The following is a 25,180-nucleotide window of genomic DNA, read 5'->3' as shown; positions in this document are numbered from 1 at the left end:
CATCTGCCAATTTATGGCATGACAATGAGCTAACATGACATTGCTCAGGCACCGAGCAGCCCAGGGGCCATGGGTTCTCATGTGATGCTTGGTTTTCCATGGGAATGATCCACGGTCCACTTGGGCCCGGAAAGAGCTCCAGCAAAGATCCTCCGCCTGATTTTTTCTTTATCTTTCTGTGTCAGGGGAAGGGATCATGATATCTTCAGAGGCTGGAGAGCTCCTGGACTTCATCGATGAGCAGGGACAAGTGCACGTGATCCAGAAATACCTGGAGAAGCCTCTTCTTTTGGAGCCAGGGCATCGCAAGTTCGACATCAGGTAACCTTTTCTGCCTGGATTTTGTAATACTGGTTTGTATTTCTTTGTAGTTTCTTTTTTAAACTGAGACTTGAGTTTGTTCTCTTGCCCCCTAGGAGCTGGGTTCTCGTGGATCATCAATATAATATCTACCTCTACAGAGAGGGTGTCCTGCGGACCTCTTCCGAACCATATAACAGTGCTAATTTCCAGGACAAAACCTGCCACTTGACCAATCACTGCATTCAGAAGGAATATTCCAAAAACTACGGGCGGTATGAGGAAGGGAATGAAATGTTCTTCGAGGAGTTCAACCAGTATCTGATGGATGCCCTGAACACAACGCTTGAGAATAGCATCTTACTGCAAATCAAACACATAATAAGGTAACCAGCTGCCTGTTGCGCAGGGGTACGTAACCCTTCAGTGACAGGGAATCTGTATGAACACAGCTGGGGAAGGAGATGGACAGGAGAAGGAGTTAATTTGCATGAATCAGGGGTTTTGACCCAGAGGTAAACTGAAGAGAAATCCAGAAAAAAAAAAAACACAATGTCATTGCCCAGTGAAACAGCAAATGAGGGACTCTATAGATGTTGTTCTCTGAAGAGTATGTGTCAGTGTGTGTGCATTTTGTTGGCTGTGTCTGGAGTGAGCTTCAGCCCAAGCAGAGCCAGCTAGCACTATCAGCTGCTTCCTGGGCACTGAGTAAATTACCTGGAGAGATCATGGCAATGCAGAGAAACCAGGTATGAAATACTGATCCTCCATGGCAGAGTTTTCTTTGCAAATTCCCTGTTGCTGTTACACCAAAATGACATGACACGATCTTTGAGGGTCTCAGTGGCAAATGAGCTCTGAGTGGCAGTTCCCTGGGGGCCTGGTGCAGCTCTTTGTGGATCTGCCTTCTGCTTCAGGCTCTAACTGCAGATCCTCTTTTTCCCCTTGCCTAACCTAGTGGTGAGGGTGGATGCTGCTCTCCAGCTCTTTGGGTGTTAACTCAGGGCTGTTTTAGGGTTTTTTGGACTGTCCACAAATGTTTTGATGTTTGCAGGGACCTGGTTGCCATGATGTGTGTTGTAATTAACGTAATTTGGGGGCTGATAAAATGACACCCAGATACCAGGCACAAGGCAGGCCTGAAGGGACTGCGGGGGGGCACTGCCTGCTTGTTTTCTCATCGGTGTCAGAAAGTGTTGCCCCATCCACTTGATGCTCCAAGCAGTCCCAAGGCAATGGGGGAGCCTTCCACTTACCTGCACCATGCACATGGCTTCAGAAGCTGCAGTGCAAACTGTGTCCACAGGGCTTTTAATCTCATGTTTCTATTTTTCCCGTCACAGAAGCTGCCTTATGTGTATAGAGCCTGCAATCAGCACAAAGCATCTTCACTACCAGAGCTTCCAGCTCTTTGGCTTTGACTTCATGGTTGATGAGGAGCTGAAAGTCTGGCTCATAGAAGTCAACGGGGCTCCAGCTTGTGCCCAGTGAGTAGTCAGTTTCTGTTATACATTTGTGATGCCACCATTCACATGGCTCACACAAAAGTGAAAAAGGTGGAAGAAAGTGAGTGGAATGGGGCTTTCCCGTGCAAATCCATACCTGATACTCAATTTCTGGACAATTGGATTTGAATGTGACTTGGGTTGTTTTTATTGACACGTTGCAGAATTAATGCCTTGAAACTCAGGTGATTTCTCGGCTTCTCTTGTGGAGCCAGTGGTGGATGGTCTTCGCCTGAACACAGAATAAACGAGTAGCATTAAAGGCAGCAGCTGGAAGTGGGTGACTGAATTTGCAGGCAGTAGGACCCCAGAGCACACCATAGGTGCTGCAGAAGTTGAATCAAAGCCTCCACCAGCCACAGGGAAGCTGGGACAGCCAGGCAACTCTGGCCATGAACATCTTGAACAGGCACAGTGAGAGGTGCTTTATTATGCGAGTGAGATGACTGAAAGACTAGAAATCTTTGCTAAATAGGCATCTTTATTATATACAAACTCAGCAGAACAGAAAAGGCTGTTCTACGTTATCTACATTACTATATCTAACATATAATTTTTATACATACATATAAATATGTGTTATATATAATAATAATAATATTTACATAATATTAATCTACATTAGATGCAGATTAGATTAGGTCATCACTCATACTAGAGAAGAAATACAGGGCCAACCTATCAGGCAGCCCAGTCATCAGCCTTTTCAGGGCTATCCTAATTTATAGCACCCATATCACACAATTCACATTTAAAGGTCAAAAATTGTCTTCTGAAAGCAGTAACATACTCAGGAGCTGAAAAAGCATCTTACAGTTAAGTAGCCCCAGCTGCAGAGGTGGCATTATCATTTCTAGTAAAGACAGCTTTGGTGCTACAAGTGTCCCATATGCCAGCACATTCACTGAGGTTACACATGTATTTTCTTCATCAGAAAACGAAGCTGTTGTTAACTCATTTTTCAAACATCTTCTCTCTTCTGCCTAATCCTGCTTTTTGTGAATCCTGCCATGATGAAATCCTTCCAGCCCTTCTGGGGGAGTCCTGTGAAATCACTGTGCCTAGCTCACAAGTTAATATACACACTTGCACCCCATTGCAACGTTTCATCGAACCATCAGAGAAATCCCCCTGGGGTGCATCCCCACTTGTACAGGGTCTGTTGTGGTAATCACGACTCTCTGAGCTGGGAGACTGGTACAGGGGGTGCTTAGCTGTTGTTTGTCCCCATGCATCTTGCGGTGACTCAAGTCTGGGGATTGAGGGTGCAGAGATGCTGCTGAGGAGCCTGTTCTGACAGTAAATGGAGAGAAATTGGTTTTGTATTCCCGTGCAGCAAAGAGCAGTGTTGGGAATGGGAGCATCATTGAGAAAGAAGGCAGTTGCTGGGGTAGGAGGGGAGGATACCAGGACATGCCAGCCTCATCTGGTTTGCCTCCCTGGAGCTACCTGTAACAGCAGCGAGATCTTGTAGCTCCCACTGGGAAAACTCATGCCTCCGTATGAGGAGGTTGGGGGCCTGCTGGTTTGGCCTGCTCGGGCATCTTACTCTGTCTCTCTCTTGTCTCTTAGGAAGCTGTATGCAGAACTCTGCCAAGGAATTGTGGACGTAGCCATCTCTAGCGTTTTCCCCCTCGCTGACACTGGGCAGAAGATGAGCCAGCCATCACCGATCTTTATCAAGCTGTGATGACCACGGGAATGCGTCTGCTGTGCACAGGGAGAGACTGCACCCACTGGGTCAGCACTGTTCGATGGCTTATCTCAGTATCATGCCAAAAAGTGATAGGGACAGACTTCTTTTTTGTTCTGGAAAATCATGGGGAAAAAAACAACAAAACAGGCATCCACACAGAGCAGCGATGAGCCAGAGCTGCTGAGACAACTCTGCCTGCATTCACCAAAATCCACTTTAGAAACAGCTCATGTGACTTTGATACCTGAAACAAATCTCTCTGGGAGAACAGCAAGATAACCTTACGATGAAACCCCAACAGGGATACTATAATACTGTATTAGCTCCTCCTTTTCTATAGCGATAACATTGTGGGTTTTTTTTTAAGGCAGTTGAGTGAAGAGTACGATGGTCTTCCAGGACGTCGTAGTTGGAAAGTTTTCCTCCTCCCGCTGTGTTTCTTCTTTCCTCACCCACTGCGTAATTAGTGCCTTAGCTCAGCTCCAAATAGGTGACTCCTTTCCCTTGTTCCTCCTCTTTTCCATGGAAAGGAACAAGCTCTCTTGCGTCACAGGATGCATAAATCCAGGAACACTGGGAATTCAGTTTCCTGAGGTCATTTCAAAGCTGGCTGGCTGAACACCCAGGCAACGACATGCAAGGATGCTGTCAGAAAGGGTGCTGAACTGCAGGCAGTGAATTAACCCAAGCAGGGAAGGCAGTTTGTTTGTTTATAGTTATCCCTTTTCCTAATGAGATTTGAATCAGTTTCAATGCAAGTCTGATGCAGTTGGATTCTGTTTGAAACAGGTAGAGAGATCCCCCCTGGGACTCACCTGCAGGCTATAGGATTTCTAGCATCATTTCTGTGCTAGGAGTGTTTCGAATAGCTGAAACCCAATCTTCTCAGCTTCTTCTGAGACAATGCAGTGAATTGAGGCTCTTCTCTCAGCTTACTGCCTTTGAGGCTTAAATCTGAAACCTTTCAACCCAAATGATTTTTATCCTGTTTGACCCAGCCGGTTTGATTTTCCTCCATTTTACAAATACTGTAATTTTCTACCCTGAACACAGTGCACAGCTCAGTCCCAGCAAGGAGGAAGAGGGGTGAGATGTTGTAGACCAGGAGAGAGATTCCTTGTCTATAGGTTTGCCACACGGCTGGGGCAGGCTGATATTTTTGTGGGAAAGGGAAGTTAAATTCCGTGAGGTCCCTGAATTTCAGAACTAACATCTACTTTGAGCATGACCTAAATCACATTACCCATCTTGTGAAGTTTGTCTGAATTTTCAGCATAAGCCATCACACCCCTCCTAAAGTAAAGCTCTCTGCAGAGCACAGCAGCATTTCTAGCAGCAGCTGGCTTTGTGAGTGGTGTCTGGCCTGTGCTGTGTCCCAGATTTTTATACAGAGAAGCAAAGTTCAACAATTAGATCTCTGTTCAAGAGGCTACTGGGGTGTCTGCAAAGAACTGAGTGCTCACAGAGTACATGTTAAAGCTCATTTGTACAATGGTGGTACTGGGTTTGGGGATTCTTTCCATGTTGCACACAATGTGTGGATGTACCTTAGCTGTGAGGTTACGTGGTTCAAAACATGGTTCAGGGCAGACTGTGCCTGCATGAGCAGCACAGAAGCAGGTCCTGGCAAGGAGGAAAGGAGATAGATTGCCTGATTGAGATCCTCACACACTGCGTGGGAAACCGTCATGGAAAACTGCAGCTCTGGGGATTTGAATCGATTGCAGCAGGAGAGCAGACTGTGCAGCTGAGGTCAGAGCGCCATTCTGCTGCCTCTAGCAGGGAGAGATGGTTGGCACAGAAATAAATGGTTCCTGTTACCCAAAATAAACAAACAAGAAGAGATCGTGGAGGTTACAAGCTTTTGGCTGTCTGTGTGTAAATGGGACCTGAGTCAAGCAGTGGGATTTCGCCCTCAAAAGATCCTGGAGTTGTGATGGACTCATCTCTGCTCATGACTGATATTTGAAAGGTCTTCCTGCCAGCCTGGAGCTCTGTCAGGAGATGATCCTGCCACTTTTCTGGAGACAGAACTGAAGTGTCCAGGCCTCCCTAGAAGAAGATATTTTGGTCATGGTGTAATGGGACAGCCATTCTTTGCAACATGCTGTGAATCCATATGTGGCACTACTTCACACAAGGATGCTCGAATCCAAGAGGGAACAGAGTCCTTAGCAAAACCCAGCAGAAGCAGTGCAGAGAGGAAGCATCCCGAAAAGCCACACAAACGCCTCTGGAGCTGTAAACATGCTGAAGTGCTGTGTGGATCAGCGTCTGCACAGCATGTGACAGGCACAAGGTGCACTGGTGCACTCTGAGAAGTGACAAGGAGCAGGAGCATTTTAATATGTGAAAACAGGGCTTTTTTTTTTTTTTTTTTTTTTTTTCTCCCTCTGTACTGTGTGCAGAAGAGGCCTGGACTGTGAGTGCTAGTGGGTGGGTTTGTTTCTAGAGGGATCCCAAATACCAGGTCTGGTCTCTGACTTTGGACCTTGGGTGTATTCCGAAGAGGTGCTGTGAACTCTTCAGTTCATGAGTCAGGAGGCAGTGGGGAAGTAGTGAATCATAAGCTAGTAGAGAAGGGTGCAGGAGGAAGACTGGTTGGGTTTTAGTAACCTTTTGATAGCACATAGGTGTCAAAACTTCAATGCAGACTGGGCAAAGCATAGTGGCAGCACTCCAAAATAACAAAGTAGGCCATGATGGCTGTTTAACTCAACTCGCAAAGCTGACAGTTCACGTCTCCATTGGCATTTTCAGGGTATCTTAAAATTAGCTTAACCTAACATAAGCTTAAAAATACATCTTTTTTCTTTTTTTACTTTTTTTTTTTTTTCCAGCAAATGCAGGATCTGATAGCAATCACCCTGCTCCAGGATGTACATGAGGTGACAGGACACACTGCACTCTCTCAAGCTCTAGAGCAGCCTAGAGCACAACTGCTAAGTGTGTGAAGTGAGAAAAAAATGTCCCCATCATAAAGAAATGAAAAACACACCAGCCCTGGGACACTAAGCCCGTATTTCTTTTCCCCTCAAAAGGGAAATTCAAAAATCAGATCGTTCCCTTCTTTAGTGTAGAGGTCCGTGTTGAAGTAGTGGCATGAGGCCAGGAAAGCAGCCTGGATGCAGGAGAAAGCAGCGGCCTTCACTGGAGCAGCTGATAAAGCCAGGAGAAGTACTGACTCAGGAACCTCTGCCAAACTCCAAGGCCTTTTCTTCCCCCCCCATTGCATCTCAGGTTGCGTTGTGGTACGTCACCAACTGGCTATTTGTGCTGCTCAGCTAAAAGCAGGGCTTCAACTTGATGGTAGAGCCGTGACCACGGGCGGCGCAGCTGTTTATAACCTGCCCTTTCAACTGGGTTTCGGGGAGATAGCAATTCAGGGACACTAATCATCAATAGGTTTGCTGAATTCTTAAAAATAAGCAACAGCCTCAGGAGGAAAACGGCAGGTACTGTTTGTGACTACCACCTGCCATCAAAGTGTTCCTCAAGGTAGAGCACAGAGGTAAATGACAGAGGACAGCATAGTGCCTAAGGTCTTGTCCAGTATATTAGCCAAGCATATATTAGATGTGTATATGGCTGAGGCCTGAGTGTTGCAGCCATGGGTGCATCTTGCGAGTGATGCTCACAAACCCTCGTGAGACTTTCTTTTTTTAGAAAAATGCAAAAATAAATGTTTTCTACCTTATTCCATCTAAAAGGTCAATAGAAAAGGTCTTGCCCTCTTTCCTAAGCTTTCGTAAAGGATGGTGCTGGGTTTCAAGAAGATACCTGCCATACTGCAGAATGTCTCTAGTCTTAGCTCTGCCCTTTTCTGTGGGCCATGAAGGATTTCAGACCCAGGTGCTCTGGCGGGTTTCCAGCAGGGTCTGGTCCAGCTGGGCCCTGGGTTTCAGTTAATTCCCCAATTACTTGTCTCATACCAGGTTAGTCGTGACTACCATGCAACCGCTGTTGTGCTCCCACGAAATCCAGCGGCCAGCTGCAGCCCACAAAAAAAAATAAAATGCTGGAGAAGCCTAAGGAAGGACTCAGCAGCCATTTCACCCGGCTTCTGCACCCCGTTGTGATCAACGCCCTTTAGGACTGCTTGCATGTCCCTGGTCCCAGCATTTCATGTACTCCATATGCAGCTGTCCCCCCGGGGAGCCCCGCTGTGCCATCCATGGGTTAGTAACCGTGTCTCATTACCCATGTCAGCTCCCACAGGCCACGGAGAGTAGTGGCAGTGCTGGCTGCTCCCACGTCAGCATGCGCGTGTGGGGCCGGCGGGGCTCCGTGTCCCACGCTTCTCCAGCAGCTGCGTCCACGTCTGTCCTTGGCCACCATTAAACGAGCTGATCTCATGGGCTGGCGTCTTTCCTTGGGGCGGCCTGCCCTCCGTCTTTGATGGGCATGGGGAATCACAGAATATCCGGATTTGTAAGGGACCTACAAGGATTATCAAATCCAACTCCTGGGTCTACACAGGCCTACCCAAAATTATCACACAGAATCACGGAATGGTTGAGGTTGGCAGGGACCTCTGAAGATCATCTAGGCCAACCCCACTGCTGAGCAGGATCACCTAGAGCACATTGCGCAGGATGGCATCTGGGTGGGTTTTGAGTATCTCCAGAGGAGACTCCACAGCCTCTCTGGGCAACCTGTTCCAGTGCTCTGTCACCCTCACAGCAAAGAAGTGTCCCCTCATATTGAGCCAGAACGTCGTTTACTTCAGTTTGTCCCCATTGCCTCTTGTCCTGTCACTGGAAACAACTGAAAAGAGGCTGGCTCCATCCTCATGACACCTTCCCCTTAGATATTTATACACACTAATGATGTCTTATGTGGTTTGGGTTGGAAGGAGCCTTAAAGACCACCCATTTCCAAGTGGGACACCTCACATTGCACCAACTCCCCCAAACGGGAAGCAACCCTGGGGGTGTAAACAGCGCTGAGGCAGCGGCGTGTGGAGCACGAGTGTGTGACATGGCAGCCTGACGGCACCCGTGGCGTGGGCAGGGCATGCCTGCACCTCACAGATAAGCACCTCACAACTCCTCCAGCACCCACACGGCGGGGGGGGGGGGGGGGGGGTGTCGGGGAGCCCAATTTTTTTTTGTGGGGCTGGAGGGGAGGCATAGCTTGAGGCGTGAGGCGTGAGGAGGGGGGAGGCGCGCGTGGGGCTAGCACGTGGCAGTGGCTGCCGCAGCGCCCCCTACTGCTGCTGCTACTACTACTGCTACTACTAGTGCTGCTGCTGCTGCTACTACTGGTTGCAGTGCTGCCGCTGCCCGCCCCGCCCCGCGGCATCCCGGCAGGCGGCGCGGTGCGGGCGGCATGGAGGGCGGCCGGGGGCCGGGTGGCGGCCAGCAGCGCCGCATGAGGCGGCGGCCGCGGCTCCGCAGCGGGGTGCAGCGCGACCTGCCCGCCGCCCACATCGACTCCTTCAACTACGCCATCAGCGAGGGGGTGTACCAAGCGCTGCAGGTCTGGGGGAGCCGAGAGGAGGGTGTGGGGAGGGGTGTGTGTGTGTGTGTGCGGGTCCCGCTGAGGCGTGCGTCCCTCTTTCCCCGCAGGACATCGCCCCGCTGGAGTTCGCCCTGAGGGACAGCCGCGTGTCGCTGGCCATCGCCGGCGCCGCCATCTCGCCGCCCATGGTGCCGAAGGGGGCGGTGTGCCGGGAGGTGAAGGTGTTCCCCGCCGAGTGCCGGGGGCTGCGCAGCACCTACCGCGGCAAGATCACGGTGAGGTTCAGCTCAACGCCCTTTTTTTTCCAGGCTCACCGACTTTTTGGGGTTGTTCCTGGGAGTCGTGTCCCGTGTGCGGTGCCAGTGAGCTGGTTTTCTTCACACTGAACTCCGAAGAGACCCCATCTCCTCTGCCCTTTCCCCCCCCCACAGGATCTTAATCGTGTTCTTCCCTCTGCTGTCGAATTTGTGACAAAATGAGGCAGCCAGTTCAGGAAATCCTAGGAGGAGACAAGTTTACTCTCACAATGTTATAATTAAAATCCTTTTTTTTGCCTGGATCTAGGTTTCAAATAAGCCCAGAATTATAAATCCTTCCTGTTTGTATAATCTCATTATTTTTTTGGGTTGCTCTGACATGTGACTGAAGAAGCATCCCTAGCAAATACTTTGTTCTGCCGTGTGGCTGGCCACCTGCTTTCTGTCCCAGTTCTGTAACTGGGACTGTACTGTACATTTCCATGTGTTCCCTGCAAGCGAATGCTTGTTTGCTGTTTCAGCTTTTATTTTCCTTTCTCTGAAGCATTACAACAAGTAGGTAAAACCTACTGCAAGTGAAACATCTTGACTGAACATAAAAGTGTGACAGTCACACGTTGTTCATGGCTATTTTCCCAATGACTCCTGGATTTTCCTGAGCTAGAGATGCTTTCATTCTTCTTAACTGTATTATCTGCCTCCTTTTTTTTCTATGTGTATTTAATTGTTTTTTCAACCTGTGTACATATTGGAACAAAACATTTTTGCTGTGCCTTGTGTGGAAAAAGTCTTACTTGTTCTCGTCCACTCCCGCTCTTGCACAGTAAAAAGCAGCATATGATCATTCCCTGTCTTCACCACACTGCTTTTAACTGGACGTAGCACTATGGAATTATTCTCAGTTCTCCACGGTAAGTGCCATGGTCTGCTGAGCAGCTTGTCACACAGAAACCAGTTCATGCCAGTATTGAACCAATGATTTCATATTACAATGTAATATTTCATATTACAATTTTTATATTACAATGCTGCCCCTCAGTATTACATACTAAGGGGTAGTATATTTTTTAAAGCTCGTTCATTATTCTGCCTATAAAATCGGGATTATTTCCTTCCGCTGGGCATTTTATCACTTTGTTTCGTACAGTCAAGGCATCATCCTTCTCCAAACCCACTGCCAGATCTTACTGTTGTAAATAAATTTTCTTTATCAGTACGCTTTTCTTTCTCACCTTTCAATTCACTTATGAAAACGTTAAGTGGACAAGTCTTAGGAAATGCTTGTAATCTGGATGTCTTTTCATTGAACACTTTTTCTTCTACTTTTTCTTTTAATTGTGTGTTAACTTTTTAGGCCTCCTTTCCTACCCTGTGGCAGCCTTTTCTATTTAGGCTGCTTTTTTGAGAGGTCTGAAAGGCAGAGTAAACTCTTAGCAACTTCATACACCCTACTAGCAGCTTCTTCATCTAGTTCAACACTTGTATGATTTTCTTCTGGAAACTCATGTTGACTGTTTACCAGAGTATATTATCTATGTATTTACTAGTTTTGCTTTTTATTATGATTATTACCATTTTAAAGTGGCAAAAGTTGATGAAACAGATTGGTGGTCATGTTAAATGTGCAGTTAATATGTGAGGAAAGTAAAAGGGCAGCTTACTTTGCTCACTGTTCTTGTTGTATCATTTTAGGTTGACATCAGCTGGTCAGTGAATGGCGTTCCACAAGGGACTATTAAACATCCTGTGGGGTATATTCCAATTATGGTGAAGTCTAAATTGTGCAGCCTCTATAATCTGTCTCCCCAAGAGCTCATCCAACGCCATGAGGAGGAAGAGGTAATGAGGATTTTGCAGGTCAGGAAAATCTGCATTTTACATGAGCAGTACATTGGGCCAACAACTTAGAGGACATGAGAATTTGTGTTTTAAGCTTGACTTACATTCTCTGGATGTTCGCTCTTTACGGCAGACATTGGAAGAGGTTTTTCTTATTTTTGGTTGTCTTCTACAAATGTTTTCTTACCTCCTCTCATCTGTGGGCAGTTAAATACAGAAGTACTTATTGCTGGTCCCTCTACTAAGCCACTTGTACCCTTATTCCTAGTATTAATCACTAGAACACTTTTTTTTTTAATGACACACAATTTGGGGAGCTATGAATTTATTGGTGTTAAGCTTATATGTGACCAGAGGGAGGTTTACTGCACCAAAGTTTCTTTTTGTCTAAAAATTCAATGTTATAACTTATTTTTTTAATATTTTTTTTGTTAATAAATACTTCTAACATGAGCTCTTTGGAGCTATTTACTTGGCCACATAGATTTTTTTTTTTTTTTCCTCCCTTGAAATGAAGGAGCATGCATCCATTTCCTTGCACTGTATGCTAGAATCAGACTTAAAGGTCACTGACAAAGAGTGCAGCCTTTTCAAGTACAGTGCTGAAACGTGTTTCTTGCTGTTTCATAGCTGAAATATTAAATGTTTGCTTTCACAAAATAATGTGAGCTGTTTTTTCTTTTATTTAAAACATGTTATGAATATTTAAGCACATTACGAGCATTATTCTTTTTTTTTTTTTTTCCTGGCAGGAAATGGGAGGCTACTTCATAATTAATGGCTTAGAAAAAGTTATTAGAATGCTGATTATGCCCAGGCGAAATTTCCCTCTTGCAATGACAAGACACAAGTGGAAAAACAGAGGCCCAGGCTTCACAGAGTATGGTAAGCTAAGGAGCTTCCTGCAGCATCCCTCCAGTAAATACGTGTGGACAAATGGAAATGACCAACTATAGCTGATTTTTACTTTTTTTTAACTGCATAATGTTTATATTTTGAGATAAATTTTACTACAAAACTAGGGGGGTTGACAACACCATAATGATGTAAGTACGAAGCAGGTACTTGCCTTGTGGCGTTGTCTGAGCTGCCCATGCTAAGCAAGGAGATTGTATTCCAGGCTGTGGAGTGCATGAAGTTGTTGTTACATGGAAGGACTAACTAGAATCCTATGTTCTGTAGAAGTCATTGTAAAGTGTTGAAGTTGTTTCAGTGAATTTAGTTTTCTGTATTCCAAAATGCTATCTGTAATTTACATAAAACAGATTAACCAGGATCCATAGCTTTGCCATGTGTACTCGGGTAAATGAGTTGGCATTAAACAAGAGAATTTAGGGGTTTGCACTCGAGCATTACCGTCTGCTGACTTGAGAACCATGGTGTTTCAGAACACACTGCAGTTCCCTGTAAATTTATGTTGAGGGAGGGCCAGTTTAGACAGTCACATTTGTTCTATTTTAATTTCTCCTGCAGTGGACATCCTAGAACAGGACTAGGAAACTTTTGACCTGCAATTCCAGATAGAAGAGATGAGTCTTAGGGCTTTCCATTTCTTAAAAGCTTTATGTGTCCTGTGAGCCTCTCAGCAAATGCTGTGGCTGCTTAGAGATTTTGTCATTAAGAACCAAACTGAGCTACTATCTTCATTTTAAATGAGATGCTGATGCTGAAATCAGAGATCTGCCTGCCTTTTGGTTCTTCGTGGTTGAGAACACAACTTAGCTAATGGCCTAATGAACTGTCTCACCTGTTTGGACTTGTCACAGAAATGCAGTCAGCTGGTTTTGCACAGCTCACGTTGGTCTTTGCTTGTGTTAATTTTTGCAGGAGTAGTGATGCACTGCGTTAAGGAGGAGCACGCTGCAATAAATATGAACCTTCACTACTTGGAAAACGGTTGTGTCATGTTGAACTTCATTTTTCAGAAAGAGTTGTTCTTCCTTCCCTTGGGATTTGCTCTTAAGGTAAATAGTGCTTGAATCAGCTAATTCCATAAGAAATATTTTCTCTCATACTTCCTATATTGGCTGGAGAACTGTAGACCAAACTGAGCCTGTACGTGTAATGCAGTACACAGTTGCAGCAGAGGGAATGCATGCAGGGTAAAGAGAGGAGGGGGGAGTTCGGTAAGGTTTTATGGCTTCTTACCAATGAATGCTGTGGATAAATGGAGTTTAAGGGTTTGGCACCTCATCTGAAAGGTTTTGGTAATCTCTTTAATGCAGAATGACCTTACAAGAAACAGTTCAATTCTCATCTATATTAGTATTAATCATTAAAATCAAGTAGTCTCATGTAAAACTAAACCAGTAAACTGGGTTAATTTTTGAGGAGAAAAATTAAACGCTGTTTCTGATTGGAACTGAAAACCGGTAAGAACTGGAAGACAAAAACCAGTTTGAGCACATTGGGTGGGTTAAATTGTTATTCAGCTAGCAGACAAAAGTTTGACTTCAGTCAAGCTTTCCAAATTTCTTGTAAAGCATGCTTTCTCTGATAGCAGAGTCCGGGGTATGTCATCTGTGTATTTTATGTACAGCAGCAAAGTGGTAAGAGCAAGTCAGAGGCCTGTGGCACTACACCTTGTGTTCCACTGCATAAATCAGTCTCAGGGAATTTGTGTGTACTTACAACCCGCTCTATTTGTGTTGCTGTTGCATGACACGTTTCACTTTTTCTCCAGTCTGCTGTTTCAACAAAAGTAGTTACCAGAAATAGGTAATTACTCTTAGTTTTAATAAGCAAGAGAACTATACTGACTTTGTTAGCTCATGAGATCTCAGGTTAAGCAGGCTGTGTTGTCTGAAGTTTGAGTTCTTTCAAGAGTAGGCACTCCCTAGGCTTTCACCCCATCCCCAGCATCAGTTGAGGTTAGTTCTGTGCTGGTTTTCTGTGGCCTGTCCAGGTCCTGCTGTGGCAGCCTGGTTCTTCTGGCTGCGATTCCAGTTCCTCCTTGCTGCGTGTGGTCTGTGGCTGGTTCTAGATTGTTCGTATCATGACTTACCAAGCGGCAAAATACATAACTGCAGAGGTTGTGTTGCCCCCTTTGAGAAAGAAATCTGCCTGGGTGTATTTTTCATACAGCCTCCATTTTTAATGAACTTCTTGAAGGCTTCTTAAACATGGTAGACAAACAGTTCGCTTAAAGATGAGGGAGGTTTGTCTGCAAATAGAGAAGTCGTTAGTGTGCAATGTATTTGCTTAACCCTGACTTAAAGAAACAATTAGGCAACCGTTATAACACCAAGACCTAAGAACATTGGATTTAAGTATGAGCTTTAGAACATGAAGTGCTGAAGCTAAAGTGAATTGTAATGGCCATCATCAGAAGGCTAAATTGTCTTTTGATTTCTGTAGGGATAAGAAGTAGCTCGAGGCAATGGTGAATTAAATTCATGTTTCTAAGTGAAGTTATGAAGTTTAAAAAAAAAAAAAAAAAGTATATGTATGCGTGTGTCTGTATAATATATATAAATACAAGTAAATCTAACGTAATCAAAAGAAACCTGTTAATTTAGAAGGTGTGAGTTTTTGTTTGTTTTCCAAGGTTTATTGGATTGGGGCTACTCATGATCCTCAGTGCTACTCTTGAAACCCCTTAACCCCACAGTATTTTTCAGTTTGCATGGTGGAAGGGTGTTTTCAGAGAACTGAAGAACCTAAATCATTGGGGTGCTCTGCTTTTTCAGTGTTTTATGGCCCAGCATTTTCATGGCTGTTTGTTTTTTTGTTTTCTGATCTTACACCCTTTTGTCTTTCAGGCATTAGTTAATTTCACAGACTACCAGATTTTTAAAGAGCTGGTCAAAGATAAGGAAAACGACACCTTTTACGTGAACTGTGTTACTGAGATGCTGAGAGCAGTAGCGGATGCAGGCTGTTACACACAGCAAAACGTCCTTGAATACCTTGGAAAGAGCTTCAGAGTAAAACTGAACCTCCCAGAGTGGTACAGCAATGAACAGGCTGCAGATCTCATTTTCAAGTATGTATGTATGCATCTCGGAGTGTGTGATTCAGCGTGATTGCACTGAAATTACAAGCAGCTTTAAGAATGCTCTGCCATCACGCTGCCTTTCTTAAGATTTTCATGCACACATGAAATGATAGCCAGTGGCCAATTCTAGATGGGACTTGAGGATATTAATCTGTAGTTGTGGTGTTCTAAAGTACAGATTTTACAGATTGATACAAATACCTACAAAATGGTTTCAGGAGAAGAGCATTCGTTGTTATTTAGATGTAATTTTCTGATGTATTTGATGGAAAAACTGGAATTTTCACTTAAAGAAAAGAAGGTTACAGGTACGTGTGTGGACTGCTTGAAATTAATCTTGTTGGCCAACAGTAATGGCATTTTCTCAGCTGTTTCACACAGTAATGGGCAACTGTTACGAGAATAGCATTTATCTATTAAAATTGTAGGAATTAGGTGTTTAGAAGCCAATTTAGCTTCCAGATGTTTTAAAATCTAACTTCTTCCGTGGAATAAGCTAGCTTTGAGATGGTCAATGTGATGAGCATTCAACCAAGTCATTTATTTTTCAAGTGTTAGTTCTCTGAGAGGTATTTTAGCATTTGAAAAGGATCGTTTGGGATGGCTCTGCCCTTGAGTACTTGTAAATAGGGGGGGGGGGGGGTTAGGTTGCTGGAAACATTGAGGCAGTCTTCAGGTGCCTCAGGGGCACTTACAGCGCTGGAAGTACAGCACTTTGTACTGAGAAACAGGTGGATAATTTCAAGAAAGTTGTATCGTATTTAGAACGAAGAGAATTACTCTTAGGGTGTTTTTTCCCCTCGGATATGTTCTGTAACCTTGTCTGTCTAAGCTGGGGAGATAGCGTGGGAATAGTGGAAAGCATTAATTGGGATGTGCTTTGTATCATAACTTCTGCCTGGCCAGAACATGCCTCAGAATCAGCCTTTGGAGGCTTGTCATTACGGTGAAGTTGTAAAGGCTTCAGCGGGGGGCAATATAGAGCAGCAGCAGAAATGGACAGGTTCTTGTGTGCTGACATGCTGAAAAATGATTGCACTTGTGTCTTGGAAGGCGAGTTATCTCAATGGTCTATTTGGAAAGCAGTTTGTCAGCTTAATTGGGAATTAGGAATAACCTTCCTTTCTGCTTGCACTAGAATGTTGTTCAGCCTTTTTTTTTTTTTTTTTTTTTTTTCCCTATGCAAGGGTTTGATAGCAACAGAGTTTTGGATTTTCTGTGGCCAGACAGAAATGTTTTGTGATCTGTTACTAGAATCCAGTTCAGATTTGGGGAGTGGTCTGGTTGCGTGTATGTGGATAAGCATAGGCATGTAAAAAGTGTTTTGAGATATTTTAGGAAGAATGTGAAGAGCAGCTAGCGTGAAGAGATGGTGTTAGTTGTCCTTCTTTCTCTTCCTCCAGCAAGTGTATCTGCATACACTTAACAGACAAAACTGAGAAGTTCTACCTGCTTTGTATGATGACCCGAAAGCTGTATGCTTTTGCCAAAGGAGAGTGCATGGAGGATAATCCTGACAGTCTGATGAATCAAGAAGTGCTTACTCCAGGACAGCTTTACCTTATGTTCTTAAAGGTAAGATCACATGGGGTATCTCCCCCCAGACCCCCTGCTCCTGCGTGGGCTCCTGTCCACGGGCTGCAGCTCCGGCCCGGGGCCTGCTCCTGCGGGGGCTCTCCATGGGCCGCAGCCTCCTCCAGGCCACATCCACCTGCTCCACCAGGGGCTCCTCCACCCGTGGGGGGGCTGCAGCGTGGAGATCTGAAGTATTCATGGGTATGGTGTTCTGCCTCCTTTTCCCTGTTTTTATTTAGTGTCCAAGACTACAGCAATGATAAAGTTACACTTAAAAATCGAATCCACTGTCTCACATTGTCTCAGTGATTTTTAAATTCTTTGGGACCATGGCCTTCAAGTTTTGGTGCCTAAATTTGCTTCATGACATGGTTTTAAATTCATCACTGTATTTAGTAGGCTAAAGAGCGGAGTTAGTCTTGTGGTCAGATTATATGTATACTCTCAGCTTTGGGACTCATTTGCTTTTTATGAAATTCTGTTACAGTATTTTATTCACTACAGTCACCACCAGTCTGGGTGGAAGTGATTGCTAAGATTTTGAGTAGGCAATTTGTTGCAGGTCTACACTGGCACGATACTGCGAGCACTTAGATACAATAAAGTCAGTGTAGGAAATATGGTCAGAAAGCTTCCACTTTGCTGAAAGTTGTCCATCCTGCTGATTTCAGAAGACTTCTGTAGCACGCATAACCAGTTAAACACTCATAATTTGAGTCTCTATTTTCCAGTTTTCAATTTAAAACTCTCACTTTCAAACCATAGGAGAGGCTTGAGAACTGGCTGCAGTCTGTTAGATTTGTTTTGGAGAAGAGAACAGAAAAGGCAGATATCAACATAAACGCAGACAGCTTGATCAAGGCATTCAGCATGACAGCAGATGTTACCAAGGCATTTGAGTATCTTCTTGCAACTGGCAACCTGCGATCTAAAACTGGTGAGTGTTAAGGATTAAGAAGTCTTTTTTCATCTTGCATAGTATGAGAAACAATATAATATCGAGCTTTTAACTGAGAGCAACTTGAATGCAGAAATGATAGACTGTGAGTTGATGAAGACTGGTTTGGGGAAAGGGATAGTTGGAAAAAGGGGGGATTTGTCTTCAAGCATAGATTCTTATGCATGGTATAAAACATGTTAGTTATTAAAGCAAGGCCACTACACGGATAAATAGTTGAAATTAAATTTAGCGTTGTCCGAACGAGCAACCATATTTTTGTTTTCCTAAAGATTATTTCTTCTTAAAAGATAGGACATAAGACAGAAAAGGGGCATTTGTTTATGAGGACTGCCCCATTAATAATGTGAGTTATAACACAGAGAAATTGCTTCACTCTAATAATGTATATTTCTTTGTTTCTCTGGCATATGGAGTGTGCTGGTGTGGTTACTTAATGCTCACTAGAAAATGAAGTGAGATTAGAAGGCCGCAGAATTTTGTTAAGAAGTATCAGGAGCAAATCCCCAAGTCACTTCACTAGGAACTATTTCTAGTTGTCTCTGACAGGAGTTGGATTTTAAGCCATAGCTTGGAATTTAAAGTCTCTAGGTCTTTGACAAGTCACTGAATTGCTTAAATGCATGTGTACCTTCTGTTGTTGGGATCCTGTGTGAGCATCTTTAGGTCTTACCAGTGAGAAATAGGAAGCAGCCTTGTAGCATCATGCTTTATGTGTCAAAGCTGGGCAACGTCCTGACATAAATCTCAATTTTGTTCCTAGGCCTGGGCATGTTACAGGACAGTGGTCTGTGTGTGGTGGGAGACAAGCTGAATTTCGTTCGCTACCTTTCCCACTTCCGCTGCATACACAGAGGCTCGGCCTTTGCCCAGATGAGAACCACAACTGTGCGCAAGCTGCTGCCCGAATCCTGGGGGTTCCTGTGCCCTGTGGACACCCCTGATGGAGAGCCCTGCGGTCTGATGAACCACATGACAGCTGTGTGTGAAATAGTGACAGAGATAGTGCCTGTGAGAGACCTTCCACCTTTGTTATGTGCCCTAGGTACGTTTTGCTGGCTTGAACATTTAATGGAGCAGTTCCTTTTTACTTTTCTGCCCTACAAACCCATAACCGGAAAATGTTCTCCAGATACCATTATTGTAAATTCTTAACTTTAGAAGATGAAATCAAGGTAAGCCTGTTCTTCTTAATGTGCTTCTGCTGAATGGCAAGTAGCATGTTGCTTATATAGGCTTGCCAACCTTCTGGAGAATGTAAAGTTCAAAATAAATGTCTTAGCCATGTAATGTAGAGTGAAGACATTCACTTGAATGCAAGGAATTGCACAGTCCGAGCAGTGAGAAATTGAATAAAACTGCCTTCCTAACGCTGCCAGTGACTTTAATTAAACTGCAGCTCTTCCAGTGACTGCTGCAATAACAGGAGTCCTATGTCATTCTAAAAATTGTTGGGGAGTGGGCAGGGAATGGCATTCTCACTTGTGCACATCTTATATTTTTCCATCAAGTCATCTACAGCTTTGCACTCTACAGGTGGTCTAAATTTTCTGATCTCATGAAGCTTTTTGGTGTGGATTTGAGGTTTCCTGCAGAAGTAACGTGTGCTTTGTGTGTTGTTTTTCTTTTTTGTCTGTTCCTTCTCACAGGTGTTGTCCCCATTGACGCAACTCCAAGTAGGCCTTACGCTGAGTGTTACAGAGTGGTGCTGGACGGCGCCGTGGTGGGCTGGGTGGAGTGGGACCTGGCTCCTCAGGTTGCAGAAGCCCTCCGACATTTTAAGGTTATATTATTTAAAATGTGACTTATATATAACGCCCTCAGTATGTAGTGGTCAAAAATAGGCACGTTTAGAACTTTCTTCATAACTTCCATTTATTTTTTAAATCTAACCTAATAAGACTTTTTGTCTGCATGTTAGTACTGGAGTGGGTTTATCAGGTTTTTCTTGTTTACATTCATAAGTTCAGTCTATTGGTTTATGAACTTGTCATTGTTAGAGATAGTTGTGGGGTTTTTTTTTTGGTTTTTTTTTTTTTGTTTTTTTTTGTTTGTTTGTTTTGTTTTTTTGGTGTTTTTTTGAAAAATAAGTATTCTGTCCTTTTCTTGGTGGAGAATTTTCTAGAAATATTTTTTAAATCTGTTCTTCATTCTATATTACGAGCTACATCAGTGGTTGGAACTTTTCATTGTGGGCATAACCTAGCCGATTGGATGCAACTTAACTAAAGCAATACTGGTTTGTATTTCTAAATTGTTATTTCATTGCACAAACAGATAACTCAAGAGAAAAGATTTCCTGCACGGGCAGAAGTGGTCCTTATCCCAATGACAGGAAAACCCAGTCTGTATCCTGGGTTGTTCATTTTTACAACCCCTTGCCGGATGGTGCGGCCTGTCAAAAACCTGCTGTACGGAAGGAAAGAATGGATTGGCACTCTGGAACAGGTATGTTTTGCATATTTCCTTTTTAAAGTGCTGGAACAAAGTTTTACAGAGGTATCCTCTGTCAAAAGCACTATTTTGTGAAGTGTTTGTCAAAGGAGCTGAGAATGGGCCATAGGGAGATCGTGCTGAAGAGCAAAAATAGGTGACAAAAGGGTTTTCTCACTTCTAGCTGATCAGCTTCTGGTATGTTTCTTACAGGTGGACTGTAGGGGTCTTTGAGATACTTGAGTCTGCTTTCAGTATTAACATAGTCTAGATTTTCTTAGGTGAAAAATTGCTGTCTTGTGTGTACTGTCTCATCTTAGTTTATATCACAGCTGCCCAGGGCAGTTTGCAGAAACAGGTAGTGGCTTGCTTGGGAACTTCATAACTTGTCACCTTTCCTTTCCATGTTACTGCAGTTTTATATTTTCAGACTTGCTGTCCATGCAGTTAGGTGTGATTGTAGTAGTAATTTAACAGTTGTCATGTTTTTCTTGCCTGCACTAAGCTGCAGACAAAAAACACAGCTAAAACTGAAATGAAAAGTAATCACAGGCAGGTTTAATTTGCTTTCTTCCTGACCTATCTGATTTGATTCTTGCAGATCTTCATGAACGTGGCCACCATGGAGTCAGAGGTGGTTCCTGGAGTGACCACTCACCTGGAGCTCTTCCCTCACAGCATTCTGAGCGTGGTGGCCAACCTCATCCCCTTCTCCGACCACAACCAAAGTCCACGAAACATGTATCAGTGCCAGATGGGTAAGTACTGTAGCACCTAGTGCTGCGAGCCCCTGGGCACAAAGGAGCCAGGGGGGAATCTCTCACATATCTATTTTGGTGTGTTTTTTTCCTGTTTGAGGTTGTTGATCATGTAGACAAGCTAGGGGCACTGCACCAGCTGCGTAGGGGAGTTAATATCTGACAACTGTGCTGCCATCCCCCCAGCTGCCAGGTTGACCTGCTTCTGACTAGTAGCTAGAGCAGAGGCTGTGCAGTAGTGCAGGTTTCTGTGCCACCTGTTTTCAGTCACTGTGATGTCTTGACACTCAGTTTTCGGAGGACAGTTACTAGGCATCTGTTGCGGGATGGTAATACAGTGCTGTGGCAACAGCATGTTTTTTTTTTTTTCTCTGTCAGCATTTAAATTGATTTATTTGGTTGTCTGAAGGCAGTTGGGATGGGTAAGTACATGAGGTTTCAATTGTCTGATGTGCAAGCGGCCTGCAAGAATCTTACTTAAAAAAGGCAAGCTAAGAGAAGCATGTGGTAGGAACTGAGAGCAGCTCTCATTATCTCCACAGCATATTACATTTCTGGTAATATTATCAGAAAGATGTCCTTAAAATGCTACCAAGTTTTCATACTTCTCTGAAAGTACCAATGTAACTCTGTTCCAAACTTGTTTTTCCTGCCAGTACATTGATCCTGGCAGTAGCAAATGCTTTGTGGCTTGGAAATATGTAAAGTATGCCTCACTATGGGAAACTTCAAAGGAGGAAAAATGTTATCAGAGATTCTGAAATTGCAGAAAAGACAAAAAATTACAAATATTCCTTATGTAATACCATGAAGGGAATTGAATATTGTGCATGGCTCATAGAAACTTTTATAACTGGATTTAGAGCAATTATTAAATTCTATGGTTTTTAAAACTGGTAATTCCTCTAACTCATTTCCAGCCTTGTTCTTAGCAAGATACCCGGAGGATGAAACGTGGCTTGACTTTGAATTGATCCTGAATAAATCCAACTTTCGTTCTTTACAGGAAAGCAAACCATGGGGTTTCCAGTTTATAACTACAGGGACCGCTCGGATAACAAGCTGTACCTCCTTCATACTCCCCAGAGCCCTCTGGTGAGGCCCAGAATGTACGACTTCTACAGCATGGACAGCTACCCAGTCGGTACCAACGCCATTGTGGCTGTCATCTCCTACAGTGGCTATGACATGGAAGATGCAATGGTGAGCCACCAAAAGAAGGAATTTGTTAAAAAGATGAGCATTGGATCAGAATGGAAATGCTTTCCTTGAAGTTACTAGCAAATCTCTAACAGGTCTTTTTTCTTCCTCTTAGATTGTGAACAAATCTTCCTGGGAGAGAGGGTTTGCTTACGGAAGTGTTATCAAGATGGAGAGCATTGACCTTTCCCTTAAAGCCAACAGGGGAGATGATAATTTAGTATTTGGTGCCAGGCCTGGTGACCCGAATGTTGCAGAGAAGTTAGATGCTGATGGACTGCCTTTTATTGGCTCCATCCTACAGCCAGGGGATCCCTTCTACAGCTACATGAACCTCAACACAGGGGAGACCTTCACTGTATACTATAAGTAAGTTCAGCTTGTCCTTCCTGGCCCCAAACAAACATGCAGTTGTGAGCAGTCTGATAGCAGTGGCCCCTGATCAGCTGCGTGATCTTCCCAGGGGTTCCTTTCCTCCTCAAATGGCCACAAAACATGCACATGTTGATGGAACATGAAATTCATGGTACAGGTGACTTATGTGCATGTTTTGTGGCTTTCCTCTAAGCCAGTGTATGCTGAAGAGCTGCAAAGCCTGACTTACCCAGGAGACAGATCTGAGACTGGTGAAAAGAGAGCCTCCAGAAATGTTTTGCTGTCTCCCCAGAACTCTTCCTCTGACATCTTTTGTTGCATTTTGTTAATTGAATAGGATAAAGTGTTCTGTCCAAAAAAAAAAACCACAAACACAACACCACCAACACACAAAACAACAACAGCAAAATACAAGAAAGTGCTTGGTTACCAAAGACTGCACTCATATGTATGCAGTTATCCATACAGCTTGAGGTCCTCTCTGTGTCTCTCTACAACATTTATAGTGTGAGGATTATGCTATTTATTATTCATGTTGAGAAGGCAAATCAGATCAGATCCAGATTGGGTCATTATTTGGATTCCTATGGAGAGGTGGAGTTCCCTGCCCTCAGTGTTGGCTCCTACCCCCAGTTTCTCCAGGGACCTTGCACCCTGAAGTTCTCCTTAGCATCAGAAGCGTGCTGCAGGTCTTAACACTGCCAGGTCTTAAGCACAGCTAGGAAGAGATGAACAGAGGCTTTGACTTAAAACTTTGAACAAGCTTGCAGTTCGTTTTTTTTTTTTTTTTTTTTTTTCCTTGTGATGGTCTCTACTTTGGTTGCATTCAAAGGACGAAGGGAAAAAACCTCTAAAACAAGTTGAGAGTTTGGGCAGTGTAACACAAGTTAAGCCTGCAGCAGGCACCCACCGTGTGAAACATCAGGCTGTGGGTGCACGTGGAGAAGCAGCACACCCCTGAACTTGTTGGCAAAGGCTGTGTCAACTCACACCATGCCTTCACTCTCTGTTCCTGAGCCTTCCTCTCTTGCTTTGCTCTAAACGTATGTATTTATTTCAGTATCCCACCAAGACAGTGAGAATTTACTGGGGAGGCAGGGATGCTGCTGCCTCAAAACAAAACAAAAGTTTTCACAGATGGGGTGTGACATTGATGAACCTGGTTTAAATCACTTTTATTTGAAATCATGGATGGCACGCTACCTCATTGCGTGGCAGCTTGCAGCTGTGCTTCTAGCATTAGAAACAACAAATGGATGGCACTTGTGTGATGCTTTTTTATCTTTTTTTTTTTTTTTTTTTTTGCTCTAATTCTTACACAGTCTGATTTCCCTGAATGGTATTTCCCAAGAAGTGCGGTGATCCCGAGCGCTTTATTAGACTAAAAAAATGGTTTGGTTTCCTTCCTCTGCTTCCCTTCCTTAAAAACCATGAGCCTGTCTGACACCTTTGCTGTGAATGTTTCTCTACCCACACAGGAATAAGGAGGTGGGCATTGTAGACAACATCAAGTTATGCAGCAACGACCGCGGCACCGGGAAATTGAAGAAGGTTTGCATCACCTTGAGAGTTCCCCGAAATCCAACTGTGGGCGACAAATTCGCCAGCCGTCACGGGCAGAAAGGCATCCTGAGCCAGCTGTGGCCGGTTGAAGACATGCCGTTCACGGAGAACGGGATGGTCCCAGACATCCTCTTCAACCCCCACGGGTTCCCCTCCCGTATGACCATCGGGATGCTGATCGAGAGCATGGCGGGGAAGTCGGCAGCGCTGCACGGCGTCTGCTACGACGCCACTCCCTTCACCTTCTCGGAGGAGGACTCTGCTCTGAAATACTTCGGCGAGACGCTGGTGAGCGCGGGTTACAACTTCTTCGGGACGGAGAAGATGTACAGCGGGATCAGCGGCCTGGAGCTGGAGGCAGATATTTTCGTGGGAGTCGTGTACTACCAGCGCCTGCGCCACATGGTCTCGGACAAGTTCCAGGTGAGGACGACGGGCCCTCGGGACTCCGTCACCAACCAGCCCATCAAGGGGAGGAACGTGGAAGGCGGGATTCGCTTCGGCGAGATGGAGCGCGATGCGCTGCTGGCCCACGGCACCTCCTTCTTGCTGCACGACCGCCTCTTCAGCTGCTCCGATGGCTCCGAAGCCTATGTCTGCACGAGCTGTGGCAGCATGCTCTCTCCTCTGCTGCAGCGGCCGCCGCCTTCCTCCGTGGCGAGCAACAGGAGGTATTCCTGCTTGCTGTGCGGCCGGGTGGACACCATCCAGGTCATCCCAGTGCCCCACGTCTTCCGTTACTTCGTGGCAGAGCTGGCAGCCATGAACATCAAGCTGAGGCTGACGCTGGAGCCGTGATTGTGCTGCAGGGAGGGAGGAAGAACGCGTTAGTCCTGCGTTTGCCCCCGGTGGGCTTGAAGCTTTCAGTCCGTTCTCAAGTTCTTCAAACGGTTGCAAGGTTAATTTGAGGTTTGTACCGAGATGGGGCCGTCTTAGCAACTCGTGAAGCTGCATCGAGAAGAAATGCAGCTCCGCCGACATTTGTTTACCCTTTGTAAAGGATCACTAGCTGTCGAGATACGGTGTATGGAAATCAAGCAATATCAATGCTCCCACCAGGAAAGTGTGTGTGGGGGTCCTCGTTCTGAGTGCTGGCTGCAGCCGCGGAGACAAAGAGGTCAGAGAACAGCATGAAGTGAATGCTGGGACTGACAGTGCGTTGCACTGTTCTGTAACTTTTTATTTTATTATATATATTTTTTTGCATTTGGCTGAAGAAGAGAAGTAGATACGGCTTTGCAGCCTGGCTCCTACCTTGTCT

General features: G+C 44.7%; 2 protein-coding genes across 3 annotated transcripts in view; both read left to right on the top strand.

The window, feature by feature from the left end:
- TTL (tubulin tyrosine ligase) overlaps nucleotides 1-5,880 on the top strand; it is a 14,124-nt gene extending 8,244 nt beyond the window's left edge. Inside the window, exons 4-7 of the mRNA XM_082757175.1 lie at nucleotides 186-321; nucleotides 417-686; nucleotides 1,644-1,787; nucleotides 3,378-5,880. Of these exons, the coding sequence (XP_082613301.1) occupies nucleotides 186-321; nucleotides 417-686; nucleotides 1,644-1,787; nucleotides 3,378-3,495 (668 nt within the window). The 3' untranslated portion in view covers nucleotides 3,496-5,880. The remainder of the gene's footprint in view (nucleotides 1-185; nucleotides 322-416; nucleotides 687-1,643; nucleotides 1,788-3,377) is intronic.
- POLR1B (RNA polymerase I subunit B) lies at nucleotides 5,875-25,180 on the top strand. 2 transcript variants are annotated; one of them, XM_082757174.1, is made up of 15 exons: nucleotides 5,875-7,679; nucleotides 9,072-9,239; nucleotides 10,914-11,060; nucleotides 11,813-11,945; nucleotides 12,888-13,024; nucleotides 14,822-15,045; nucleotides 16,461-16,632; nucleotides 17,398-17,569; nucleotides 18,354-18,635; nucleotides 19,240-19,373; nucleotides 19,868-20,038; nucleotides 20,625-20,781; nucleotides 21,788-21,984; nucleotides 22,097-22,350; nucleotides 23,835-25,180. In XM_082757174.1, exons 1-15 carry the CDS (start codon nucleotides 7,605-7,607, stop codon nucleotides 24,715-24,717), a joined length of 3,306 nt encoding a protein of 1,101 aa, XP_082613300.1. In that variant the 5' UTR covers nucleotides 5,875-7,604; the 3' UTR covers nucleotides 24,718-25,180. The 2 variants fall into 2 exon arrangements, with proteins under 2 accessions (XP_082613300.1, XP_082613299.1); XM_082757173.1 differs by lacking the exon at nucleotides 5,875-7,679 and adding an exon at nucleotides 8,809-8,982.

This window comes from Aythya marila (genome assembly GCF_965140915.1).
Source record: "Aythya marila genome assembly, chromosome: 3".
Taxonomy (NCBI): domain Eukaryota; kingdom Metazoa; phylum Chordata; class Aves; order Anseriformes; family Anatidae; genus Aythya; species Aythya marila.
The sequence above is the reverse complement of the archived record's forward strand: the minus strand, read 5'-3'. Positions and strand labels throughout refer to the sequence as shown.